The sequence below is a fragment of the Dryas octopetala genome, chromosome 1, assembly GCF_963921425.1.
Source record: "Dryas octopetala chromosome 1, drDryOcto1.1, whole genome shotgun sequence".
Lineage (NCBI taxonomy): Eukaryota > Viridiplantae > Streptophyta > Magnoliopsida > Rosales > Rosaceae > Dryas > Dryas octopetala.
Genome location: NC_141366.1, coordinates 1,964,070 through 1,980,770, shown reverse-complemented (window position 1 = coordinate 1,980,770; position 16,701 = coordinate 1,964,070). Strand labels below are relative to the sequence as shown.

The 16,701-nt window shown below is 37.0% G+C and overlaps 4 protein-coding genes across 6 annotated transcripts; 1 reads left to right on the top strand and 3 right to left on the bottom strand.

The window, feature by feature from the left end:
- Positions 1 to 481: 481 nt before the first annotated feature.
- Positions 482 to 3,055, top strand: LOC147296265 (SOS3-interacting protein 1). Its single transcript, XM_086246031.1, has 2 exons — positions 482 to 634; positions 1,021 to 3,055. The coding sequence occupies exon 2, from the start codon at positions 1,449 to 1,451 to the stop codon at positions 2,868 to 2,870; it is 1,422 nt and encodes a 473-aa protein (XP_086102157.1). The 5' UTR covers positions 482 to 634; positions 1,021 to 1,448; the 3' UTR covers positions 2,871 to 3,055.
- Positions 3,056 to 3,834: 779 nt separating this feature from the next.
- LOC147296264 (Excinuclease ABC, C subunit, N-terminal) lies at positions 3,835 to 8,299 on the bottom strand. The gene is made up of 5 exons (XM_086246042.1): positions 6,783 to 8,299; positions 5,855 to 6,719; positions 5,524 to 5,662; positions 5,135 to 5,268; positions 3,835 to 5,030 (listed from the first exon to the last, which is right to left on the bottom strand). Exons 2-5 carry the CDS (start codon positions 5,992 to 5,994, stop codon positions 4,187 to 4,189), a joined length of 1,257 nt encoding a protein of 418 aa, XP_086102168.1. The 5' UTR covers positions 5,995 to 6,719; positions 6,783 to 8,299; the 3' UTR covers positions 3,835 to 4,186.
- A 134-nt stretch (positions 8,300 to 8,433) lies between these two features.
- On the bottom strand, positions 8,434 to 9,255 carry LOC147296263 (Methyltransferase-related protein). Its single transcript, XM_086246065.1, has 2 exons — positions 8,952 to 9,255; positions 8,434 to 8,852 (listed from the first exon to the last, which is right to left on the bottom strand). Exons 1-2 carry the CDS (start codon positions 9,117 to 9,119, stop codon positions 8,748 to 8,750), a joined length of 273 nt encoding a protein of 90 aa, XP_086102191.1. The 5' UTR covers positions 9,120 to 9,255; the 3' UTR covers positions 8,434 to 8,747.
- A 991-nt stretch (positions 9,256 to 10,246) lies between these two features.
- On the bottom strand, positions 10,247 to 14,819 carry LOC147296262 (P-loop containing nucleoside triphosphate hydrolases superfamily protein). Of its 3 annotated transcripts, none has more exons than XM_086228496.1 (12): positions 14,682 to 14,819; positions 13,192 to 14,292; positions 12,815 to 12,927; positions 12,544 to 12,663; positions 12,278 to 12,365; positions 11,838 to 11,929; positions 11,658 to 11,762; positions 11,376 to 11,485; positions 11,060 to 11,147; positions 10,923 to 10,958; positions 10,724 to 10,818; positions 10,247 to 10,512 (listed from the first exon to the last, which is right to left on the bottom strand). In XM_086228496.1, the coding sequence occupies exons 2-11, from the start codon at positions 14,123 to 14,125 to the stop codon at positions 10,738 to 10,740; spliced, it is 1,767 nt and encodes a 588-aa protein (XP_086084622.1). In that variant the 5' UTR covers positions 14,126 to 14,292; positions 14,682 to 14,819; the 3' UTR covers positions 10,247 to 10,512; positions 10,724 to 10,737. The 3 variants fall into 3 exon arrangements, with proteins under 3 accessions (XP_086084622.1, XP_086084627.1, XP_086084633.1); XM_086228501.1 differs by having other exon boundaries at positions 10,732 to 10,818; XM_086228507.1 differs by having other exon boundaries at positions 13,192 to 14,253; positions 14,682 to 14,719.
- Positions 14,820 to 16,701: the final 1,882 nt, after the last annotated feature.

Sequence of the window (16,701 nt, the reverse complement as noted above, 5' to 3'; positions counted from 1 at the left end):
ACTTAAATTATGTATTTTTTGTTGATTTTATTAGTTTTTGATATATTTATATAAAAAAAAATATAAAATATATCAACAAGTATTATTTTTATGCAACTTCAAATAGTTGCTTTAACATAATGGTAATTGATGAATGCTCAATAAATTTCGTGTCGTGCGTATTTTATTAAAATGAACTGAGATTTTCTATAAGAAATAAACTAAATTATCAACCTTATTTGTAAATTGGACTTAAACAAAAAAAACAGGCTGAAAATTTCCTACGGAATAAGAGCAATACTCGCATCTTCCACTAAAATGGTGTGGGAGCCACAAATTTCTGTGTATCGTGCCCCGCTATTTGAAGGGTACGGACATTGCCTCCGTCTCACACACTCGATTACTCGAACTTGGTGGGCGCTCATGCGTCAAGGCCAGGCCCACCTATTGGGTACATGGACTCTGGCCGTCCAAGTAATATACAACATATTATACAAAAACCCAAAGGCTTTAGATGATTAAAATCTAATTAACTTCTAATTTTAGCATTTTGAATTTGAGCACCAACATTTCTCTCTCTTTCTTGGTTCGCCCTCTGCTCTCTGGTTTTGGAGATCCATAGCAACCGGCGCTCTGCTCCTTTGTCTGCCAACAGGTAAAGTTTCCATTTTTCTCTCTTAATGTTTGCAGGTTTTTGAAATTTCATTAAAACATCAAACAATAGGAATTCTTATTTGAGAAATGAATCCTGATTAATGTCTGATTAACGCAAAGAGAAGAATTCATTGCTAGTTTTTCTGTAAGATTTGTTGCTTTGTACCCTTTTTTCATTTCTGGGATTCAAGTTTTCTTGAATCAGGAAAAAATTGAATTTTGAAATCGTTTGTGTTTTCAATTTTTTATTTTAATTGGAGCTTATTTTAGATCCCCAAGAGTAATTCTTCCAAAGGGTTGGTTCCATACTTCCATTTCACCGAAAGAGTGCGAAAGGTGGTGGTTTTTTTTTTTTTTTAAGTGGCGGTGCTGTTTTTGCTTTTTCAGGGTTCGAAGTCTTTAAGCCAGAAATTGGTGTTGAAGACCATTGAGTTACTGTTTGTGTGCATAACTTGAGCATTCTCTTGTTGTTCTTTTGAAGAAGAACAATCCTGGGAATGCTGAAATGTGCCTGACAGCTCAGAACTCTGCCTCACAACTCCATGAGGCTGTGTCTTTAACAGAGCTGCCATTTGTTATCCTTGGTGATGTTGGAGCAGCTGGACCTATAAACCACAGTTGGTTTGCTCTTGGTTCCCAAAATCAAGTTCGGCCCACGAATATGTATGCAGGGCCGGTTGTGTTAATGCATGACCATTGTGAAGACGGTTGAGCTTCTTATATTACTATAAACTCCTGCGTTGTAGATTAAATAGATCATATTAGCAGGACGAAGTTGTGTGTTTGTTGTTTGTTAATAAGTTTTGAAGCTTGAAATGGATAATAAATCGAATGTGCTGATGCAAAAATACGAGTTGGGGAGGCTACTCGGTCAAGGCACTTTTGCCAAGGTTTACTATGCCAGGAGCCTTAGAACTAATCAGAGTGTGGCCATTAAGGTCATTGACAAAGAGAAGATTGTGAAGGTTGGGCTGATTGATCAGGTCAAGCGAGAAATATCTGTTATGAGACGGGTTAGACACCCTAATGTTATACACCTTTATGAGGTCATGGCCACCAAAAGTAAGATATACTTTGTCATAGAATATGCTAAAGGTGGTGAGCTATTTAACAAGGTGGCCAAAGGAAAGCTGAAGGAGGATGTTGCAAGGAGATATTTTCAGCAGCTAATCAATGCACTTGATTTCTGTCACAGTAGGGGTGTTTATCATCGGGATATAAAGCCAGAGAACCTATTGCTAGATGAGAATGATAATTTAAAGATCTCTGATTTTGGGTTAAGTGCCCTTGCTGAAAGCAAGCGCCAAGATGGGCTGCTCCATACCACCTGTGGTACTCCTGCCTATGTTGCTCCTGAAGTTATTAACAGGAGAGGCTACGATGGTGTGAAAGCTGATATTTGGTCTTGTGGGGTGGTCTTGTATGTCTTATTGGCAGGTTATCTCCCATTTCATGATTCAAATTTGATGGAGATGTACAAAAAGATTGGCAAAGCAGACTTTAAATGCCCTAACTGGTTCCCACCAGACGTTCGCAGGCTACTGATCAGGATGTTGGATCCAAATCCCAATGCTAGGGTTTCCTTAGCCAAAATTAGGGAAAGCTCTTGGTTCAGAAAAGGATCAAACTCCAAACATATGAAATCCGAAATGGAAAACAAGGATGTGGCTCCTACAGGCTCTGGTCCCTGTGAGAATAGTGGTATGGCTGCTGAAGCAAGTCAAGAGCCAGTGAAACCTCCGAACTTGAATGCTTTTGATATTATCTCCCTTTCTGCTGGATTTGATCTTTCTGGCTTCTTTGAAAAAGATTCTCTACAGAGAGAAGCAAGATTCACTTCCAGACAGCCTGCCTCAGTCATCATCTCCAAGCTAGAAGAAATGGCTAAGCATCTGAAGCTGAAAGTGAATAAGAGGGATGATGGATTGTTGAAGATGAATGGACTGAAGGAAGGTAGAAAGGGGGTTTTGTCTATAGATGCAGAGATATTTGAGATCACACCAACATTTCATTTGGTGGAGGTAAAGAAATTGAGTGGAGACACATTGGAATACCAGAAGATGTTGGAGGACATAAGGCCTGCTCTGCGAGATATTGTCTGGGTTTGGCAAGGTGAGCACGAGCAGCAGCCACAGGAGGGGGAGCAGCAACCACAGGAGGAGGAGCAGCAACAACAAATACAACAACCAGAACTGCAACTGCAGCCACAAGAACAACAGCAGCGGCATCAGCCATAATAGAAACAACAAATTGCCAGTTTTTCCATGGCATCTTATGTTTGTACATTTCAGTCTGCTAAACTTTTAACTTTGTGTTCGTCCTTGCAAGTGTCATGTCTACTATAATAAATTTGTTGACTTCTTGTTCTTCTTTTATGTACATGGTCAGGAAGATTATATCAAATTTAGAAGCTCTTTCTCTATGTGCTTTTGTATTTATTTTTATTGCAACCATGCTGTTACAAGAAGCACAAACTGCAGCACAACAGAAATACTTGGGGTTCAATTACTTATTACCGGGTCAAACCCAAAACCACCCAATTAATAAGAGGAAAGATAAAATAAGAGTACTCGTTGATAGTAGCAGGGTTTAGACATCAAGTTCTGGCTGAATGAGTGGCATGTTTTTCCCATAGAAGGTGGGATGTGTGTCCCTACGCCCTTGGCTGTGCTCCAAATGCTCATCATAGAATTGAACTAGGTGGACTCTCATGTTCATTAATGTGAAACATGGCATATTGGCATTGTCCGCCATGTTTTGAGGCTCGTATTATCTCCATGTCTTTCATTTGGGGGCTAATACCCCAAATATTTTTAAACAGTGTGTTGGCTAACAATCATTTCTGTTGGTGTGAGTGGCTGAGTGCACATGTTAATCCGAGTGTGGCTGTTCGATTTCAGATTAATTAAAAGGGCATGCACAGTTCATTTAGGGTAGGCACATTGCTGGCTCAAATAGCACCCCTATGGCATATGCTTTACTACATCAGAAACCGAACCTGCTTTGCTGACGGATGACACATTTCCCGATCTGCAGTATTGAAAACCATCCAACTTCATCATTGTTTTAAGATCAAAGTAATAATCAATTGAATCCAATAGAAGCTGCTGCTATGCATACAAATGAAAGGCCGGGCCATCAATTTGCACTCATTACTTTAGATTAGGAAAAAAAAGGAAAAGAAAAAAGGGAAATAAAACGGAAAAGAAAAAAACAGTACATCCCCAGTCAATCACAAAACATGAAACATGAAAGAACAAAAGAAAACATGAACTTGGAGACACAGCACAATCTTCCAATCTCATAATTGGTTTACATAGCAGATGAGATGTGATTAAAGTAGCAAGTGGATAAAAATTATTTTCATTCCATTAAAACACTAAGATTTGAACCAGAGTGCTCGCACCAGTGTGCTTTCTGCTCTTCCCACATGCCATCAGGCAAAGATGACAATAATACCTCTAAATATTTCAACCAAATAATCAGATCATCAATGATCAAACACACACTTGTTTTCTTCTCCAGTTATTTGTAAAAAGATATGTCCAACATTCTATAATTGGATGAAATTAGGAGACATAGTCAAGTCAATAATCTGAGGATAAACTGTAGTAACTCTACTCTTCTTGCCACACAAACTACTTCTGCACAGGGGAGCTGGAGTCGTCAAATCTATAACCTCAGCTTGACAAGGCCGGATGTAGCAGCTTATGGGCGACTGATCATCATCTGCAACCATTACAGTTGTCAAATTTTCCCCTGTAGGTCGGTCCAATTCAACACTACTGTCATCAACGGATCCACGCAAACCTACATCTATAGTTACTTCCATATCAACTGAGGTAGTGACATTTGAAGATGGGGTTCTCACTACTGATGTGATAAAATCAAATTGCTCCGTACAATCTTTTCCCACTTCTTTATTGCATTCATATGCTTCATTAATTATATTGCAAGTATCAATCTGCTGATCATCTGCTGAATTATGAAGTATGAAATCTGATAATGTTTCTTCCCCTAATGTTGTACCGTTATTCGTAGCTTTATCACATTCTTTTTCACTATACCGCTCATCTTCTCCTACTTCCTTATTGCATCCATATGCTTCGTTAATTCTATTGCCAGTATCATTCCACTGATCGTCTGTTGAATTATGAGCTATAAAATCCAATAATGCTTCTTCCTGTGATGTACTGTTATTCAAATCTTCATCACATTCTCTTTCATTACAGCACTCATCTTCATCTTCATCTTCAGAAAGGTCATCAGTTAGTTTGGTACAGGAAGGAAGCTCCTCCATGGGGCAAATTTTGACCTTCATTTGTTCCGGCAGGCGCGGACAACCAGCAGAATGCTTGGTGTACTGGGTTGAAAAATAGTTTACAGTGATGTTCAAGCTGATGAGATAGAGAGAAAAATATCACTATCTTTTAATAACAGCAAAAGCATGTTTATTCAATCACTCACAATCCACAAGGAAAATAACAAGATGATACCATACCTCTGCCAGGGTGGGAGGGTGAGCATGGTGTATGCAAGTTTGATCTTACTGGCAAGTCCTCCAAGGGATTTAAAGCTAGCAGCAGCCTTCCTAACTGCCTTTGATACAGTTGGGTTCTGCCAAGCCCATTCAAACTGCAAGTTCCAAAGGTAAGATTAGGAGGTCCCAAATTCCAATCAAAACCCATGCTCAACAAACTTTGATCCCAATCAATATTATTTGGGACCAAATTAATTCCATAATTGATGCAATTAAATGTGGGTCCTCAAATGACACATAACAAGAATATGATCATCAAGAACTTTGTATCCAATTTGGTCCCAATCAATCACATTAAGAACATAAACATAAGTAAGTGTAAAGAGAAAGAAAAGAAGGAAGAGACAGACCTGGAGAGCGGAAACGTTAGTTGGGAAACCATAGATGCACAAGACCATCTCCCATGGACGCTTCTTCTTCGTTCTCCAGGCACCTCTCCCAATTTCACCATTGTGCTGCCTTATTCGACGCCGCGGATTCACTGTGAACCTGTACAACAGGGACACAGTCAAAGTGGGTTCACTAAGTAATCCAAGTTGTAAGAGAAAGTCTCAAACTTTAAGGAAGTTGGAGTGGAAACCAAGATCAAGAATGATCTGAATCAATCATCGTAGAAAGATGATTGGGAAATTTGAAAATTAGAAAGAAAAAAAGAAAAGAAAGGGGGAAGATGGAAGGTACCCAATATAGGTGTGGCCTTTGTAGCGGGGGCAGCGAGAGGTCAGCAGATAGCATGCGAAGAACCTTCCTTCTTCTTCGACTGCTTCTTCCCCCCTTAGGGTTTCTGGGGCTTCTGATCCTATCCTTCTTTTCTGCCTCATCTCTCTCTCTCTCTCTCTCTCTCACAAATACAGACACACAGATACATACAGATATGAACCATCATATAATGGAGTTAAATACAATTCGACCGTTGGAATATAATATTATTACCCTTTATTACTGTTTGAAATTGACGTGTCAGATTCGGTTTTCAACGGTCATGATCTATGCGGTGGTACTTGGTGGTAACCGAGATTTTGCCACGCGGCCTGTTGTTTCTTTATGTGACAAAAAACTGTGCCACGTCATAATCTTTATTTGTATTTTTTTTTACATTATTAGCATTTTCTTTATCCATGGGGTTTTTTTTTTTTGGATAGCTTTTTGCCATGGGTTCAGCAGAATATTTACTCTGACATTTTGATTTCTTTTTTGGTTTCTTGGCTGTGACATTATACGATGGATTTTAATGAAAATGGATTCACAGCTAATCATAGCATTATTTTACTTTAAATCTGAATCATGTATTAAAAATTTAATAATTTTATTAGATGGAATACATATCGTTTCAAACACACTTGAAATTTTTCGTAAAAATACAAGATGACATATTGATTTGTAGTAGAAAATTTAAATTAAAAGTCAAGTAATGCTAGAAAGTCTAGAATAAGTAGGGAAGCCAATCTGATTCTAATAAGCATTATTCTGAGTAATTTATGGAATTAGCAAAGAAAATAAACTTTCAAATTTGTTCTGCCTGAATTCACCTAAAAGATAATTCTACCTTCTTCTTTTACACAAAAAAAAAAAAAAAAAAAAAAAAAAAGCGTGAGAAAGGGAATTCTACTCTAATCTGATTCAAGCCCTTGAATTCATCGATTCATCCAGCCAAGATGAGAATTATAAGGAAACATAATTTAGGGAATACTTGAGTAACATATACATATGAAAGGAATCTCCAAAAGATATGCCGGGTATGACCTTGGTTCTCATTTTTACTCTTGGAATGAAAAGTACAAACACCAATATCAGGTAGATCATCAATTTACTGCAATGCCAGAATCTAACTTTCAATTTTTTCATATGATTAGGGATTACAGAGATCCATGTAATTGAAATCCTAATACATTATAATCGGACTTGTCAAGCTAACTTCAGATTTACTGCGGGAGTGGGAGACTTCAAGAAGCAAAATGGAAGAAAATGACAGCCATGTTTGTCATAATAACAAATTCAAAGAAATTCCATTCTGTCAGTAAGCTTAAGTAGGTTGAACATTATCCTTAAGTTTGTTCCGTGCATTAACTTGTTCATGTTCTTAAAATGCATTGAATTCATCAACTTGCTCATCTGATGAATTAGCTCATCTATCACTTATCAAAAATTAAAAAAGAAAATATCAGAATTTTGACATCAAGGAACCTGAGTTTTGTTCAGCCACACACTTCAAGACTGCTGAATACATAAAAGGAAACAAACGAAGATGAAGCAGACATTATAAAAGTATAGAGAACAGTGAGCAAACTGAACTGAAATGTGCCGTAAAATCATTGGCAATCGGTATGAAAATAAGAAAATCTGTGTATTCATGTCATTCCACTTTGAGACGATCTCAAGTCAAATGATACTATCTCATAAAGATTGAAAAAGCTCACTGGAATAAGACATGATTTTGTGCAGTTTTCAATATAAGAAATTAACTAAGGAAACAAGAGCTGCAAGATTAGATGTCAACCAACACACAGAGGGGGAGTTAGAGGGAGAGAAGCATTAATCAGGAGTAATTACCACTCTAGAAAAGTGTCATAATTTCAATTCATCTAATAAAAAGATTACAGATACAAGGGCAGAGCATTAACACTGCAATCGAAAAACCAGACTTGGCAGGTATGAATTAGAATCTTGGACCAAATATTCTAGCAAGCATGCATAAGAAACTACCATCACTAAAGACTAAGAATCACATCTGGATTACATCTTAGATATCAGAAACATGAATGAAATCATAACACTCCTTCCAACACTCCCTTCCATATGCTAACACATGCCAACAACCAAGATGAAGCTTATGAAGTCCAGCACGGCTGAGCAACAAATTAAGCCACATAGGCTGCGTGCATGTTGTGTGTGAGATAGAGAGAGATTCTCTATAGTAGGCTTCAAATCCCAAACTCGGTGAACCAGAAGCTCAGCAACCATGGGAAAACAACAATTGTCATTATTCCTAACCAAGAAAAATATAGGAAATCCCTCACCATAGTCTACAGACATACAAATGACATATACAGAAATAAAAATGATATGCCTGCATGCATACTTTTATATACTAGTGTATAACAATCTTTGGCACTCTAAATGTAAGTTTCATAATGGGTTAAACTGATAACATTGGTGAAAAATAAAGTCAATACAGGTGACTTTGTTATAACATGACTATTTTATAAATAACATTAACGATGTGAAGTGTAATGTATAAAAGCAGCCAAAGGTCTTGACCCTTAGGTTATATAGCATAGCAATATAGTATTATTATAGTGGGAAATTTTGGAACTTTAAGAGGAGCACACCACACTTAATCGTTAATACAGAAACCAGATGATGGAAATAGCAATATTACAAGACACAGAGATGGGTATTGCTGAATGGTAATTACAGCTACAGCACCATTCCCAAACAACATCAACAATGGGTTTTCAATTGGGTCTACAAGTACACACAATCTTTCAACATGATGATACACCAGCATTATATAGTCAATCCCAAACCTGGACATATGTGTTATTATGAGCAAGAACAAGTGCCCCCAAAGAGATCATGCTGATGGTTTTGGGGAAGGTGAGGCCAAATGCCTCCAGAGGTAGCGTCCACTGGCCATGTCCACGAAGGTCCAGAACCCCGATTCCATGGCTGAGCGAACCTGCAAGCACATCAAGAGCCCAAATGTTTGAACAAACAGAAACCCAAAAGACAAAAACAGAAATTGAACCGGAATTAAAAGAGAGAATGAATTGGGTACCTTGTAGAACCGTTTAGGGGTAGAGTCAGCGTCGGGGTTTTTGGGTTGGTGGTGGTGGGTGTCATGGTGGGGTGTATCCAATTGGGGCTCGGATTTGAGGTTTCTGAGGAGGAAGAAACCGGCGAGAGTGGCCGAGAGGAATATCAGAATGAACCTAAGCGGACACATTTCTCTTCTCAATCTCAGACAGAGAGATACGATTGAGAAATGTGTGTAAATGTGCTTTGTATGATTGAGAAATGTGTGCTTTTTCTGGTTGTTGGAGATAAAAAAAGAGGAGTAGGAAGGGTGCAGTTGAAGAATGGTCAAATTTGGTTATGGGATGAGGTCACGAATAAAATAATTAGAGTGTGGGATTGATTTGGAATTTTCTTTTTTCGTTTTTTGGTCGAATTTGGAATTTTCTTTAGATGCATGCGACAATTGCTTTTGACCTAACTCATTATCATCCAGACATCCACACACACACACACGTCTCTATTTCATTTCACATTTTCTTTTCTTGGTACAATTTCATTTCACATTTTCATCAAAGAAAAATTTAATTTCCCATTTTGTAACTACACGTCTACACCTGTATGGCTGTATGCGTGAAAAGCACACCTAATTCCTCTTCCTAAAATTATATAATAGATATTAGAAAGTCCACCATGTTGCATTTTGTCTTGGATCCCACTATTTTCAGATCCACTCAACAAGGGCTAGACTTTTGTAATATTTGTTTTTTAAATCTTATCTGAGCAGATAAATTTCTACCAAAAACATGACCATGTCAATGGCTCAGTGTCATGGTAACATTTATTGGTGGTCACTGGTCACTAGTGGTCAGTCCATTAGTGTCAAAGGCACAACATGGAAACCTATGAGCTATGGCTGCTGCATTTATTAAAAAAAAAAAAAAACCCTTTAGTGGGTCCCTATCTCATGCACTAGCCATTAAAATACATTCATGTTTTAAAGACTTATATTTATGATCAATGTATTAGGTGTCATAAATTCTCTTTTAGCATTTCTAAGTGTATTAACTTGAGTCTTTTAAATAATTCATATCCCAGTGGCCCTATTTAAAGGCTGTCTTGTAAGAATGTAAGTTAATAGTGAAACTGTGAGAATCATGAGTTGACTGAAGTGAATTTAACGCAGCTTTCAATGACTGATGCCAAAGGGTTGGTGCGATGCATTTTTATAATTTCTCTTTTGGAGTGATTCCAAGAAACCTTAAATGCAATACCGAAGGCCAAAGTGAGTCCTAAACTCGTAATCACGGGGTTAAGTATAAGAATTAAAACGATTCTTTTATCAACTATAAGAAAACAATAATCTACAGAATCTTTCTTTTTTTCACAAAAAAAAAAAAAACAAAAAAAACAAAGCTGGAATTTACAAAATCGTTTCCCATTTAACTTCTCAACTGAACCATTATCATCCTGCCACTCGACAGAGACTGGCTACATTGGCAAATGATGTTAGCACTCCTGGCCAAATCTGCACCAAAGGCATTTCTATGAATTTGAAGCTCTCAGCTTGCGTAGAAACACGCCAAAACAATCAAGACTGCAGTCTGCGATGAAAAGAAGTAAAACTTCATCAACTAGTTCAGAAGAAAAGCAAACTGTTGAAGAGTTTGAGATAGAACAAGTACATAACCACATTTACCACCAAATATCTAATTTCATTCAAGTAAAAGAAGAATTATAATGCATCCTGCATTAAGAGTGAAGGGTTTGACATAGCTAAAGATTCGGAAAACAAATTCCAACAAAAAAAGTAACCTGATTACATATTACTATTTGGCAACTCGAGCAATCTTCGCTAGCACTGTTCTTAAACTTCGAATACCAGCTCCAGATCTTGAGCTCATCATCATCTGAAATAAGACCCAAATACAAAGTGATTATGTCATTTTCAGCAATGATACACATAAACTGCATGTTCGCATCTATCAACTGATTAAATAAATATACTCCATACCACAGGTTGGACCAGAGACTTATTTGCCTTGAGGCTCTGCAAAATCAGTATGTTGTATTAAAAAGATAGTCTCACTGGAGAAAAATGCTAATTTAACTTTTTATAATATATTATCATTATAAATGAGCCAAACTCACCTCTTCAATTTGCATTGCACGACGTGCCACGTCAACTGGGAAAACCGTATCCGTCTTCGTCAATAAAATCTGGTATTTAGTCTGAGCCCTGATAATCAACTAAGGAACATCACAAAATGAAGCACAGGCCATATAATTCCAGTATGCCCATATAGAAGTGAGCGAGCATGTGTGTGTAACTGTGCATGCACAAGCACAACATGAAGATGATAGAGAGGTGTGTATTATTTTCTACCACATACACAGTGCCACCAATAAAGTTATCCCGAAATTTATTAATAAAAAAGCAGTTTTACAAGAGTGTACTTGTTTGTACCTTTCCATCAAGTCAATGAGTTCATGATCCCTCGGCTTCATTCCCCATTTTGTATCAATAAGTAAGCACACTCGTTTTAGACCAACTCTTGTGGAAACATACTCCTTCACCTGCAAATTTAGAAGTTTCCAACAAAACAATTATATTGGCACATATAACAATTAGATATTTGTATTCACTCACACGCGGGAACAGAAAGAAGTGGTAATATGCCAAAATCCTGACTAATCTACCAACCTTCACTCGGGAAAAGAAAAGGAAAATTTAAATTTGTATACTCACAAGCTGCTCCCAAGCATCCTTAACTTCTTCTTTAGCATAAGCAAAGCCATATCCAGGCAAATCAACCATGCAGAGCTTTGATCCCAGATTGAAGAAATTAATAGTCTGCAGAAGAGGCACAGTTATCATCAGCAAACTGAACAGCTACTGCAATCACAGCACCAAACAATATTTTATAACCTGAGTAAGACCAGGCTTGTCTGATGTCCGTACAACACCCCATTGTCTGGTAAGTGCATTAAGTAGTGATGATTTCCCGACATTTGACCTTCCTGAAAAGATAATAGAAGCCAATACTATCACTTATTGTCTTATTTAAGAAGATTAGATCTACACAATTAAACAACAGAAAACATAAATAATTAGCAACCATAAGCATAAAAATTAATTCTCCTTGAAAGTGAGAGGTCGATGAAACCACTGACTACAACTCTTGTAAGATAAAAGTATCGCTACTTTTCCAATAAGTTAAAGATGTTATTTACCAATCAGTATTGGAAAACTGAACATACTCAGATTATGAACTCATAAATCCCATCAGAAATAAAGTACTCAGACAAGGGGTAAAAAATAAAAGGCAATTGGATTGCATTGGTGAAATTAGAAGAAACCAAACACACCTGCAAATGCAATCTCTGGAAGATCAGGAGGTGAAAATGATGATGAAACTTTTGCGGCGGCAACAAATGTCAAATTATTCCTAAATACCTGTGAAAATTAATCAGCACTAATGATGAGTTCATATAAAACAGTAAAGAGAGGCTCACCCTCACAGTAGTCTGTAGATTAATTTAAGATTGCTTTGGAAAAATATAATTAATTTGAAATGGGAAAAATATTCAATATCAGAAATATGAAGATACTTATCTAGACATGCATTACGTACATTTTCCTCAATACGCTCTCTTTCTGAGCTGGTAGAGAAAGGAATATTATCCAATGGGGCAGAAAGCTCAGTGTTGTAGCCTGCTCTCTTCAGCTCTATCAAGCGTCTACGACCCAACAACTGTAAATAGATAAATAAAGAAAAAAGTCACTTCAAGAATTTAACAGTTAGAATATAGATATAGCCAAAACATTGCAAGAACTGCATATTCATTAATATATAATAAGCAACCTATATCCCAAACACCAAAAGACCTGTGCATACAAATTACATTATCTTCCACATAGGAGAGGATTGAGGGACTTGGTTGTATTGCACGAAATTGCGCATTTTTTGATATTTCAGCTTTTTCCTCCACATCTTTTTCCTTCTCCTTTGTGCTTTCTGGGAAGCATGAAAACTACAAGGTGTAAGAAAAATGCATAGCTACTTTATTTAGTTTAAAAAATGTATTGCAAATTCAAACTATCTAACATAGTAGTATTGAAAAAGAGAGATTTATATGAGAAAAAGACAGCTTATGCAGGCTTTTCAAAGATGGGCGATAGTATTACATATACCAATGGACGATAATATTATACATACATACGATATTAACAACGCATGACATGTACATTGAAGAAACAGAAGTAATTGATAAAAACTAACCATTAACAACAATGGTATCATCATGACGTTTGTTTGAGATGTCATGTGGATCCAGTCGAATCCGCTTCCTCTTCTTTGGCTGAGCGTCTATCACCTCTGGTTCTTCTTTGAAGGTTTTCTTGTCCCCTACTTTTTTCTTGGAAAATTTTGAAAAAGAAATATTTGAGGATTTTTCATAATTTGGATCCACGGATTTGCTCAAGTCAGGTTTAATTTTGTTATGTTTCTTCAGTGCACCAGTTCGACCACCATCAAGTCTAACAGAGTCCATCTTCTCAACCTCCTTACCTTTGGTTTTATTAGAAACCTTTGCAGTTCTAATTGTAGGAGAAAAACGTCTAGTTTCAGAAGCAGTGTTCTCTAATCCATTAGGATCCCACGTAGAGCGAGGACGCCAAGGAGATCGACTACCGTTCTTTCCATTAACAGAACCATCCTTTACTTGATTCTGTCCTTTCCTAGATAAGGCCTTCCTATAAGGTGCCTCTGCATTCTTGTAATTCCTTCCCTCCCAAGCTGGGTCTTGGTCAGCATAGCTTCTCTTCCTTCTCCTATCAGAATTTTCATTAACAAAACCATCCTTCACTTGATTCTGTCCTTTCCTAGATAAAGCCTTCCTATAAGGTGCCTCTGCATTACTGTAAGGCATTGCCTCCTGAGCTGGCTCTTGGTCAGCATAGATTCTCTTCCTTCCCCTATCAGAATTCACCGATTTAAACTTTTCCTTTCTATCAAGAACTCCCTGACTCCCTTCTTCAGCAGAATGAAATTTTTTACCTTTTATGCTTGATTTAAAGTTCCCCTTCTTAACCTTCTCACTCTCATTGAGAGTGCTTTCGCCCTTCCTTTTTCCATTATTGGATAACTTGGAATTCCCAACTGCTATTTTGAGTTTCTTATTGAGCTTAAACCTTAAGTTTGCCTCTGCAGACATGCTCTAATCACTAGTGCTGTTTTAAAACCCCGTATAGCAACCTGCCTAGCAACAACTTAAAGATTGTGAAGTCAAACAGTCACACCTTACAAGGAAAATCTCCTTTTGGCATTCACTTCAGATCCCACCTGGAGAAATTAAAGTTGAAGCAGATAATTGAATCGCACCTATAAAAAACAGTACATGCATTTGCATTAGCATTTAAAACCAGAGCCCAGATTTACATTTGTTTACTATGACAACAAGAATAGAAAAGAAACTAACATATTAATCCATATGCATACTTTACAGTATATTGAAACCTCCATTCAACTGAGCCATATACAACTACTGGGGGCAGCAGAAATGAAAAACTTAAGCTTCAAAATAGAAAAATGTTGGCAGAACTTTAACAAATTAAAGGTACAAATTATTATCTTCAAAAAAGAAATGTCATTTGCAATAAAACAAAGGCTCTGTTTGTTTCCACGGATTTGGTATTGCATTTGGGTTCTTCCAATGCCAAATGCGCCCAATATATCATTTTTCTATGATAAGAAGGAATTTTGGCACTTACCAGACTCCTCCTTTCAAACTCAACGGCGACTGCAAAGCCTGTACTGTTATCACTGCAAGCCCTAATTGTTAACTTCGGATTGGACCACTACTTCAGCAATCAGCACCAGTTCGGGTATTGCAACACAAGAGTGTTCCATCACCCCTAAACCCTAAACCCTCATAAAGATGAAAGGCTAACAATGTCGTTTGCGTTTTTATTGTGAGGGTAAAAGGGACAATGTCTGCCATCAGTGTAGGATTATTACTAATTTAAATCATTTATTAAAAATAAAAAACTATTCATTTATAAATAAATTACTTTAAAATCTATTTTACAATTCTTAATGATTAATAAATTCACTTAAAAAATTTTAATAATAAATAAGTCCACTTTGTACAAATAAACTTACGTTATATATTTTTTTATTGTTTTAAGCGTGCTCGATAGATTTTTTTTTATTTTTAAATATGGGCAAATTGTTATTGTCGCACAGCGGTAATTATTAACACAATTAACACCAGTGTTTTTTGTAATTCAAATAGCTACTGTCGTACTGTAGCAATCATTGCCACTGCCTGACAGTGGCAATTGCCATTGGTAGCTTCCGTGTCGCGTGTTTTTCATTAAAGTGGACCAGACTGAAATTTCTTATAACAAGTGGGTTGGATTATTAGCCTAATTTCTGAAGTAGACTTTTTTACCAACCTTTATTTACTTGAGCTAAAACTCATAAACTGTTAAACTTTAGTGGAGTGAGTCAAATTTACAATCTTAACCAGACCACAATATTTGGTTTCTTCTTGAATCATCGAGTGTTAGCCCTAACTAAGACAGAAGATACAGAGCCGTGCAGCATAGCATGGGTGAAGAGTGAAGACGATTGCCAATTTGGGTTGCTTTGGTCCACAGACAAGTAGACAACCACGGTTCTTTGATGTTTGGACCCGAGCTTCACCACCACTAAATGGCCCGTTTATTAGATTTAATGGACTGCACATCCTTCTGAGATGACTAGGCTTTATGCAAGGCCCTTATGGTTAGGGTCCTTAGGGATTTAAGTATTGGATTAGAATCGGAGCAATCGGTTTAGTTGATCCTCAAACTGAACTAGTAATTCTTGTGGTGGGGAATTGAATTGGTTAGTCCTCAAACTGGAGAGAGAGTGTTGCTAGGAATTTGAATTGGGTTGGAATTGGACCAACACAACTCAATGTTTGTATTATCTTTTGGAAGATATGCACAAGCAAATACCTACAGTCCCATAACTTGTAAGCTTGGTCTATTTTCGTTGTCCCAGTTACCCTTTCTTCTTGAATTGAACGAATCTCTTTCTTGCTTCTTGGATCATTGCCTGTAATTGCTTGCTGAGTGAGTGAATTATTTTATTGACTAATAATATATATTATAGTCATCGCCACAGAAACAATGTATCAATAATTGATATCATACTGCATTAAAAAATGCTGCAGATCCCTGTGTTTTTCCAATTGTCCCACATGAAAGAAAGGGATCCACAAGGCTCGAATCAATAACATGTTGCTGCAATTTGCTAATCCTACCAGGCTGGACCAATAAATGGAATTAAATCAATGGCCTGAGTACTACTGCACCTACTGCACATGTATTTTAATCATTGTGCCCTCTAATTACAGGTAAGCTAACAATCAAACCTATTCATTATTATTTATATACTATGAATGTATGATGCTTATTGGTTAGACCATTCTTTCAATAAAAATCTAAGTAGACAACTTGCATATGATATGGTCCATAATCCATCATTCAATTCCCGTCTGGCCCAGCTTGTTAACACCAAGAAAACCATTGAGATAGAGCACAAATCTTCTTTGTCCCTAAGCTGAAAAGGAAAATTACAACACAAAACAACGCTTACACTCTAAAGTCTAAACCAACATAATCAAAACTGAAGATGGAAAAAACTGAACAACTGGACTCCAAAATCTGATGCTATGCAAGCATACAAAGTGACTCAATCATATTTGCTAATGTATCGGCCACAAAATTCGTACCCCGAAAA